Source organism: Castanea sativa, chromosome 5 (genome assembly GCF_040712315.1).
Source record: "Castanea sativa cultivar Marrone di Chiusa Pesio chromosome 5, ASM4071231v1".
NCBI lineage: Eukaryota > Viridiplantae > Streptophyta > Magnoliopsida > Fagales > Fagaceae > Castanea > Castanea sativa.
In genome coordinates, this window is record NC_134017.1 from 25,701,121 (window position 1) to 25,712,121 (window position 11,001).

The 11,001-nt window shown below is 28.8% G+C and overlaps 1 protein-coding gene across 1 annotated transcript; it reads right to left on the reverse strand.

The window, feature by feature from the left end:
* Positions 1 to 349: 349 nt before the first annotated feature.
* On the reverse strand, positions 350 to 10,030 carry LOC142634984 (polygalacturonase At1g48100-like). The gene is made up of 8 exons (XM_075809210.1): positions 9,906 to 10,030; positions 8,707 to 8,794; positions 8,318 to 8,452; positions 7,583 to 7,714; positions 6,435 to 6,611; positions 4,615 to 4,744; positions 1,394 to 1,475; positions 350 to 377 (listed from the first exon to the last, which is right to left on the reverse strand). The coding sequence occupies exons 1-8, from the start codon at positions 10,028 to 10,030 to the stop codon at positions 350 to 352; spliced, it is 897 nt and encodes a 298-aa protein (XP_075665325.1).
* Positions 10,031 to 11,001: the final 971 nt, after the last annotated feature.

Consider the following 11,001-nt stretch of genomic DNA (forward strand, 5'->3'; position numbering starts at 1 on the left):
ATTTATTTCTACTTATGATCATTTTTTTAATAAGATAGAATGTTTGGTGATCTTTATTGTGTGGTGATTTTCATTGAGTATATGTGATTTTTTTTTAAAAAAATTTTATAGTTTATTAATATTAGATTCTTAGTATTTTGCACTCATTAACTCACTTGACATAGAGATTGAAAAACTTAAGTGGACACATATCATAAACTTAGTTGGATAATTATGATGTGGTCCTCACATATATAAATTTAGACACATAGAGCAAAATTGAATTCTAATTTAAAATTCTAATTCAACTTTTTCTGAGTTTTACCTATATATATATATAGTGAAAATAAAATCATGTGCATTAGTTTGTTTACTTAGCATTCAGTAAGAGTGACCACCTGTTGGAACCATATACAAAAACGAATATAGAAAAGAAATAAACCAAAATCGAAAAGAATAAAAAAGAAAGACAAAAGGAAAAGACAGAGGAGCCTTGCTGTTGACCAACATCATATACATATTGCCATCCCAAAAAAGTAAAAGACAATCAGGATTGGGGAAAGAAAGTTTTAGAAGAAGAATATATATATATATATATATATAAAAGGAAGATAATAACCCTTTTTTTTGGTTGAGAAGCCAGAAGATAATAAGCTAAAAATGTTGGTTAGGGTCAATTTTATTATATAAATTTCAATTCTTTTAGTAAAATTGTTTTCATTAGGAATATTGGTGGTAGACCTTCGGAGAGTGTTTCTTGTCAAAGTTTTATCTTAGTAACCATATCATTTGTGCTATTTTCTTTCTACATTGATTTTAGAAATATATACTTATTTTTCATACAAGATAGAATATTTACTCTAGCCTAATCTAAGTGTATATATGTGTGAAGCTCCTTTCTGAAGACTTGAATTCTGGCTCTTATCCTTTACACCCCACACCCCATAAATTTTTATACTTATAGAGTGACTATCGTACCAAGGGTGTATGGTAGTTTACCAATATTAGTTTGTGAGTTGAACTAACCAAAATTGAACTTAAAAGCACAATTAGTTAATTAATTGAATCCGGCATAAAAGTGGTTAATTGTTTTGTAACTGGGGTCTAAATTCCCCAACAAATCCTAATAAAATCAATCAAAATGGGACAAAATATATTAAATTTAGCATTTAAGGAGATTATAGATCTGTCCCCCCACCCCCCTCCCCTTAGACCGAGAAATAGTTTGCAGTTTGTCATGTTCTTTTTTTTTTCTTTTTCTTTTTTTAAGATAAAGACAAAGTGAGTTTATTTATTTTATATTTTTTTAGATTCTTAAATTACCTTTTACATATTTAAACAAAGAAAATAAAATCAAACGAAATATTTGTTTAAGGAAATCAAATATATTAATAGAGTGGGCTCTTTTTCTTACCTTATTCCGTGACCTGGCCCACAATTCACATGAGTGATATTTACATCTGTAATTTCATCTCCAATGGAGACACAATCATCACCTGTTTGTCAATATTAGCAACATCAGGTTATTGTTTTCATAACCAAAATATCAACTAACAAAAAAGTTGTAAATTGACATTTTCAATAGCACTGCTTGATTCTCCCATTAACTGGAGAAAAATATAAGTTCAATCCCGTCCTTATTTAGCTCCATTTGTTTTAGTAGAAAATGTTTTCTAGAGAAAATTTTCCTCATTTTTAGGTGCGTAGGGCAATTTTGTCAAATCATTTTCCACATAAGCAAACAAACCCACTTATTTGGATTGAAATTGTTTTACGCTCCTATGCCTCAACCTCTCTCGAACAAATGGCGTCTTACTCAGGGGCGGAGCCACCTTATGCATGGCCCCTCCAAATTTTTTTAAAACCTCTCTAATTATAGGTAAAACTAGGCTAGAATTCTTTTGAGTTAAGAGTTGGCCCCCACAAAATTAATAGATTGGCCCCCCCTCCAACACATCACTCATAAAATTCTTCCCACCCCAAATCCCAATCGTGCAATCATAAAAATTAACTCCTTTTGTCTTTTCCATTCTTCTCTAAAGCATGATAGCCACATCCATATTTTTTTAGTATTTATTTATTCAATTTTTGTGAAAGGATAAAATTGAGGTGTAGTATATCAGATTACATGATTAAAATCATATGTATTGAATTTAATTGTCCTTAAAAATAATAACATTATTTGTATTTTTTTTTTTTTGAGAAGCACATTATTTGTATTTTATTGGTCATGTTAAACATGTGTTTGAATTTAATTGAAGAACCTAATGTATTATAGATATTGTACTTAAATTTTGCACTTCCTCAAAACTATTACAATATCCCCTTCCACTTAAAAACCACTGAAAAGACTCTCCTCATCACTTGGTGCTCTCTCTTAGGTTACTCTCATTAACTCTTCCATGGGATGCTCTCACATAATCACACTTTCATTAGTTTCTCCCCCTTCCTTAACAAAGAGTTTTCTTATTTAAAGCTAAGCAAATATTGAGAAATACCAACTTCCTCTTTTTCTTCTTTTTCTACAGTTGTGTTGTATACTTATATTTGATTTCTATGAATGTTGTGGACTAATGGTTTTTCAAAAGAATAGGAGAACCTCAAGGAAAAAAAGACTTAAGATGCTCAATTGGTCAATTAACTTGTTAGTATTTTGATATTTGAGTGCTATAGAATTACACCAACAAAAAAATTCTATCAATAATCCTATGTTATAAATATATTGTACTTTGAGTTTTTCATTAAATTGCAAATCAAAATGATAGTTTTACCTTAGCCCCCCAAGCAAAAATTCCTGACTACGCCCCTGGTCTTACTATAAGAATTAAATAATAAATAAAACAAAAATAAAAACGCTGGCCATCTTTTCCGTTCCCTACAGAACCATACATACGTTAGGTATAAATTTCACCCATAATGTCAAATCCTAACTCTACCACTCATTATAGTTCACATAAATTACAGAATTAATGTGACCTGAAATAGTAGAATTTTTTTATAGGGTGTTTGGATGTCCATAGGTATTAAATTGTTCCATTGGATTATAAAAAGTAGGGACAAACAAAAATCTAGCACTTTGCAGTATCCTTTATTTTTATTAGCATGTAATTCATGCAAACGCATGGATGTATTTACAATTAAACACAATTTTTATTATAAAAATATAAATAATTAGTCAAATTTTTAAATAAAAAAAAAACATGTAACACATGTATATGTATAGATACATTTTAAATTAAACACAATTTTTATCATAAAATATAAATAGTTAGTCAAATTATTATTTTTTAAATAAACGTAATTAGTCACATATTAAAATTCTTACATAACATATCAAAAAAAAATTTACATAAATTTAATACTACTTATGATAATTTTTTTTCTAATTTTTAATAAGATAGAATATGTGATGATTTTTATTGAGTATATATGATTGGTTTTTTTTATTATCTATATATATATATATATAGATCATTAAAATATTATATTTTTAGTATTTTGCCCTCATTAACTTACTTCGCACAAAAATTAAAAACTTAAGTGAATAATTATGGTGTGGTCTTTACATAAATTTAGACACATGAGACAAAATTGAATTCAAATTTTAAATTCTAATTGAACTTTCCTAAGAGTATGTTCTAGTTAGCTTAACTAGTAAAGTCTCTGATAGTTGTATTAAAGAGTTATCATTAGAAGAGGATACCATAAGTTGAAACTCTCTCTAAAAAAAAAAACTTTCTTGAGCTTTACATATATATATATATAGATTAAATTGGATTTCTTCAAATTTTCAATTCACCATGGGTAAAATACTTCTCCAAATTTTGGGTATCAAAATTTTTTTTTTTTGGGATATAGGATAAAATCTACTCTAGCCTAATCTAAGTATATATTTGTATGAAGCTTCCTTCTGGAAACTTGAACCCTGACCATTACCCCTCACATCCTACAAGCACTTATACTTATAAAGTGATCATCGCAATAAAGGCGTGCGGTGGTTTTGGGTATCAATCTTGACTAAACTATTACATGCTTGTTTGCAATGATAAATGAAACATCCATTACACTTTTAAAAAAATTAACTTCCCTTTAATAAATAAATAAACGACCACAATTGGATGAGTTTCTTGACAAATCTGCTATTACATTAAATTCTATTCGTTATACCTTCTTAATTTCAAAAAAATAAATATAATCACATACAATATCATATATAATTTGTTTAATTTTCAAGTAGTTCCTTTTTTGGTGATTGTTATTGTATTCGCATATGTGTATATATGGTTTCTTTTGTAAAATGTTCACACAAATTTTATGTAATTTTATTGAAATATTTTAGCAAACCAACCATTATTGCATGTGCATTAAGTACTTTTTATGTATGCAATTGGTAAATAGAAGATGATTGAGTTCCAAACCAACCACTACCATATTTTAAAGCATAAGAGTCAAATTAATGCAGTATCTCAAATATGTATAATAGAATGCAGAAGATTGTTTTCTCAAAAAAAAAAAAAAATGTAGAAGATTGAGAAAGGCAAAAGGGAAGAAAATTACCGACGCCAATAAATGAGTTGTTGATGAATATATGATTTGATTGATGAATATGAATTCCATCTGTATTTGGGCTCACACCTGAAGATATTATGCTTAGGTCTTGTAATTCAACACCATTGCATCCCAATAGAAGAACATGGATTTGGGGGCTATTTACTATTTTAAGTTGGCTCATGTGGATATCGTTGCTATTATGAAATCTGAGTGTCTGCAAATAGTCAAAATAGAACACCATACAATTTGTTATCGAATTGGAACAATACTATTTGCAATGAGTAATAATGTTAAATATATACTACAAATTCTTACCTTGCTTTAAACTGATGTGTAATACTTACCAATTATATACGATTGAATAACCATATATTGCTAAAATTTATAACATCTATAACAATTATCTTACTAAAAAGATCAAAACATCTAAAAATAATTTTTTTTAACGTTATTAGTCAATATTAATAATAACAATAACAACCAAAAATAAGAATAATAATAATAATAATAATAATAATAATAATAATAATAATTTTTTATGTTGACTAAATTCCATGACATTTGTAATGAAAAAGTTTAGATTTAATTGTCTTTCACTTTTTTGTAATCATTTGGTGTAAGTTTGAAGAAAGTTGTTCACTAAGCATGATTGGGAATTTCAATTGAGCAAAATCGTAATCGATCAAGCGAAATCAAGCAATTTAAAAATGGACAAAATTTAACTACAAATTTGGTTGTAGTCTTAAGCTACAACTTTATTTAATATATTTTTATTAGAGGTGAATTTTGACTACACCATTGGATTATATTTTTTTCTTATATACTCCATGTTTGCAAAATTTCTAGAAAATTGAAGATCAATAGCTATGTCATCAATGAATTGTTTCAATTGCAAGTTTTTGTAGTATAAAATTATGCATAAAAAATATAAGCTTGTACATTATCTAGTAAATAATTTTTAATTAATTACAAAATTTGATATATGTATTAAGAGTGTAAATAACATGCAATTTAATGGTTAAATTTTCAAAATATGTAATAATGTTTATTTTATTAAGTAAAGTTGTAGCCTAACGTTACAGTTAATTTTGTAACTAAATTTTATCTTTTAAAAAGTTGTTAGGACAAAAATTTTAGCCTAACATTCACGCAAAACTTGTTTAAGCACAAACTTGTTATTAAGGAAAGCCAACAATTTCACGCAAAACTTGTTTAAGCACAAACTTGTTTAGGAAAGCCAACAATTTCGCTTAACATTTCATTTATGGCCAATCATCCCATGTAACGTATACCATATAAGAATAAAATAAAAACCGTAATATATATTCCGTAAAGAAAGACAACACAAGAATTCCTCGAGAAAGCCTTCCAAAACCAGTCTTTCAACCCAAATACAAAGATATTGTATATTGGCGTGTTGTTGTGAAACCACATAGAAAAAGAAAAATCTTTGAGAAGTTTTGAAGTAAGCAAAATATTGAGCTTGGCTTTCGAGTTTCGAGTGTTTTTCCATATTGGGTTTTTACTTTGTGAACAACTCCTCGTCTATGTGTGTGAGAATTGTTCTGTGTTTTTCGATTATTTTACTTTATCATATTGCACTTGAAATTGGTTTATTAACTATCCAGAATTCCAGATACATTAATAAAATTAGTAGTAATTCGACTTCTTTTTTTGAGAAACCAGTAGTAGCTCGACTTAGGTGTCTTAACAACAACTTTCAATAGTAATAATAATCAGAGCAGCTTTAACCATACCGTAGGTGCAACCTTGCCACAATCCTGTTGAAAAATTAACTTTGTTACAATTTATTTTGTGTGAAAATCATTTTAGAAAAAAAAAATGAAATTAGCAAAATCATATACAAGAGAAAAGCCAATGAATATGCATGAAGAGGATATTACCAAAAGTTTAGGATGATCTCTGCATGAGATATCCCACCAGCCCTTTCCACGACCATTTATTAGGCCAACCCCATTTATATGGAGCCCAGTCACAGACTCAAATTCTATAAATTTCACAACATCGTTGAACTCCTTCCATTCCTTAGGACCATCAGGTGCAAGTAAGCCTCCCAATAACTGCATAAGAATCACATTTGAGTCATCCATTTGTTTTCTAACTAAGATTTTATCTTTAAGTGTTTTTTTTTTTTTTTAAAGATTCTCTCCAATATATTTCTAATATATCTAGGCTTATGTAGGGACACATTTCAAAAATAAACATGCTCAATTACATACATGTACCTAAGTTAATTTAATACTCACAATTTTTTTTTTTTGAATTTTTGTTAACCTTTCGAAAAACCTTATAATGATAACATTTTGTAGGATTTGCAAACCGTTTGTTTATTATTCTATTTTAGTAAAAAAGAAAAGCAATGTGTTTGGCCTATTTATATGTTTTGTTTTTAATTCTCATCATAATTTTTGTTATTATGACACAATAAATTTATTTAATATTTACATTTTTCAAATGAAAAATGAGTATTTATGAAAATGTATTGAGAAAGAGCCAATTTTTAGGATATTGTAATTTTTTTTAGAAATTTACACTTTAATTAATAATAAAATTTGGTAAGAAAATTTGGATTAAGTACAAATGGAGAGAAAGTAATTTTAAAAGAGCTATAGGTAAAATGAGTTAGAAGCAGTTTTAAATGGAGTGATGCTTGGCATAAAATTAGAAAATGGAATTAAAATCAAATTTAGATCATTATTATTCCTCTACTTTGATATATTTTATAGACTTATAATTCTAAATCAAAGGCAATGAACTTATGGTAGACAGTAATGATCTTGTAGGAGGTCATCACGTTGTACTTTTTTTATGGCAAAAATCTAGGAAAACGAAGAAATAAGTTATGAAAATAAAAAGGGAAAATCTGTGGTTTAACTAATTTTATGCTGACCTAAACCAGCATACATTTAGAGCAAGCAAAAAATGTTGACCTAAACCAGCTCACAACATTTTGTTGCCATAGAATAAATTTCTGTTATTAAATATAATTCTCAATTAAAAAGAATGTCAAATAATACTTCTTTCGACTTACTCTAACATAAACGTGAGACTTGCAAGGACCACTAAAGGTTGTGGGTCGCAAGAAAAATTGTTTTCGTGGAATAAGCATAGTTGGTTCTCCTGTCCCTGCATTGCATGTATCATTCCACGCCTTCAAAAATGCCTACATGCACCAAAGTAGAAATATTTAAAATCGAAAGAAAAATAAAGAATTTTATGAATATGACTCTTAAGTTTTAATGTAATTGCCAATTTGGTTCTTGAATTTTTAATATAAACGATTGACTTTTTGGTTCTTGGATATATAAGGTTTGCAGCAAACTAAATGCTCTATTAATTTTTTTTAGCTAAAACCTAATGAATTTAATTAGGTGATGTGTGTGATTTCTATTAAAGTATCAATAAATCTTGAATTTTTATAACAAGCCAAGAGAATATATTTGATTTGTCATTAAACTAATTCTTAGATTTTTTTTTTTTTTAATTTGGAGGCTAAATTAATGTTGACACTCAATTCAAAGTTCAATGATGATATTTCTATACGACTATACCTCCCAATGAACTAAGCCCTGTGAATACTAAATATTTAGTATTCTCAACAAAAAAAAAAAAAAACTAAGCCCTGTGTAGTTTGTAATGTACTGATTTCTAACTATTTCAAAGGAAAAAAAAAAAAAAAAAAGAAGAAGAAAAAATTTCTAAAGCCTAATAAAATAATGGGTCAACAAATTAATTTCTCATTAACTAAAGACTATATAAGTATTACCACGGAATCATCTGTGACTAAGTCGCCTTTTGCTCCATAATCTATAACGTTAAAATATTTAACTTGAGCTTTAGCAGTAATCCAAATTAAAGTCATTGAAACCAGAACCATGATGTGTAGAACAGAAAAGAACTCCTGCATGAAAAACTAGAAATTATTAGCTTTTCCTAATGGTGAGTTTAGATTAAACTTCAAGTACCCGTCATAGAATATAAGCTAGATTACCATGGCGAATTTCTGACGATGAATTTCCTTTGTGAAACACAGCTAGGTCTACACACGTACGGCAGAAGAGAGCTATTCAAGGCATCTATCTTTTCTTTTTCCTTTTTTTTTTAATTTTATTTTTAATAATTCGATAGATGTAATGGCGGAATGAGAATTTGAACCTTGAATGTCTTGAAAACACCAAGAAGTACTAACCAATTGATAAAATACAAAGCTCCTAACAATGCATAGTTTTCATTCACAAGGCTCCTGGAAATAAATAGCCAACCATTTAGTTAAGTTATTAATATACATTCTAGCCTTTCAAGGCATTAACAGTAGATTGGCTAAATTTTTGTCCTTATTTTAGGATAAAAACCTATTTTTCTTATTGCTACTAAACGTCTTTTCAAAACTTCCATATTTGATTTTTTATTCCCTATTTCTTTTTTCTTTTTTTGAGAGAAAATTTCAATTCATGACGTCTACTTTTGATGATAGCTAAAAGCTCCTGGCAATGCATCATTTTCATTCACAAGGTAAGGAAATAAATAGAAAATTTTCTTTTTTCTTTTTTTGAGAAAAAGTTTCAATTCTTAGCATCCACTCTTGATAATAGTTAAAGGCTCCTGACAATGCATCATTTTCATTCACAAGGCAAGGAAAAAAAATAGACAACCATTTGATTAAGTTATTAATATACATTCTAGCCTTCCAAGGCATTAACATTAGATTGTCTAAATTTTTCTCCTTAGTTATTTTAGGATGAGAACCTTTTATTATTATTACTGCTAAACCCCTTTTCAAAACTTCCATCTTAGATTTTTTTATTTTAAACCCTATTTCTTTTTTCTCTTTTTTAAGAAAGAGTTTTAGTTCATAACGTCCACTCTTGATGGTAGCTCAAGACTCCAGGCAATGCATCATTTTCATTTGCAAGGCAAGGAAATAAATGGCCACCCATCTAATTAAGTTATTAATATACATTCCAGCCTTCCAAGGCATTAACATTAGATTGTCTAATTTTTTCTCCTTATTTTAGGATAAGAACCTCTTTTTCTTATTGTTGCTAAACCCCTTTTCAAAACTTCCACATTAGATTGTCTAAATTTGAATAAAATGTAAGATGTGATTGTGCCTTTTAATCTCCTCACCCCTTTCAAAATAATTCGATAATTTTTTTTCTTTTGAATGGTGAGAAGCAAAATGTGGACATTTTATATTAGAAGTCTTTAAAAAAAAAAAAAACCACTTTATTTTAGATGGTATTGTAAAGAGGGAAAATTCTTGACCTATCACAAGCTAACATATTATACTACCAAGTCCAAAACATATAGCCAATTACAAAGCGTCACATACAGTTACTAGTTTCTATTATTACCATTCAGAAACCAACAGAGATTTGCCAAGTGTCACTAAAATAAAAACAAAAGAAGCATGCAAAATGCCAATCACACACCGGCGCTTGAAAGCAATGATATAAGCAATCCAATTGGGTGTTGACATGTGTTACCTTGAAAATTAAGACATTTCGGCCAATCAAATGATGCCATGTGTCTTGGAGTAAAAGTCTTAAAACTCCTCCAATCAGGCTGTGACATGTGTCACCAATAAGACTCCACCACATGTCGCTCACCCACCCCTAAAATCCTATAAACAGAAGCCTTCATAAGGCATTCCAACAGATCTTGAAAGACATCTTGGAACACACACCAAGACATCCACACTTCAAGCAGCATCAAAGAAAATTCAGAAGTATAGAAGGTCTGCTAGAATCAAGCCCTAAAACCTCTAGGAACTTCAAGAACTTCAAACTCGAATACGAAGAACATTCGAAGTAGAATAGTACAAATCATCTTCTTAGATCTCTTAAAGTTCATTGGAATCAAGCTTAAAAGCATCTAGAAACTTTAAGAAACTACAAATCGGTGATGCTCTATGGATTCAAGCCTCCAAAGCTCTGAAGAATTTCCACCATAAACCTTTGAAGATGAAGAAGGCACGAAGAAAACAAAGAACACAAGAAGAACAAAAAGAACGTGAAGAACAAAGGATTTATAACAAACTTTTAGCCAGAGATTCATTATAATTCCGTTTCAAAGGTCTTTGATCCATCCTTCAGCCAAATTAAAGTATATTTGGTGTTCAAATCAAAATCATATTACTACAATTCCAATCAACAAATCTTTCTAGGAGATTGAATTAGATGATTACTCTTTTATAATTTCGGAGAATTGTACCATACATTGATCAAAACAAACTTACTTTGTGAAACTATTTAACTTGTTTGATTTATTTCAAACTTGAAATTTAGTCATCAATAGGTATAAAGCTTGAGAATGTACAATAATAAATGCATAATACCAAGGATCAATCCAATTAAGTCCATAGCGTTTACGAATTTCACCATATGCCCCTTTTTTTTTTTTTTAAGATTAGGATCTTATTACGATGTCTTTCCTTGCCTTTTTCCTTTT

What these genes read in the sequence shown, in the direction of transcription:
- LOC142634984 (XM_075809210.1), bottom strand. Translation starts at nt 10,030, where the DNA reads ATGTCAACACCCAATTGGATTGCTTATATCATTGCTTTCAAGCGCCGG. An exon ending in TCTCTGTTGGTTTCTGAATG is followed by an intron (nt 8,795 to 9,905) that starts GTAATAATAGAA and finishes ATTTATTTCCAG; the next exon opens with GAGCCTTGTGAATGAAAACT. An exon ending in AGTCTCACGTTTATGTTAGA is followed by an intron (nt 6,612 to 7,582) that starts GTAAGTCGAAAG and finishes ATTCTTATGCAG; the next exon opens with TTATTGGGAGGCTTACTTGC.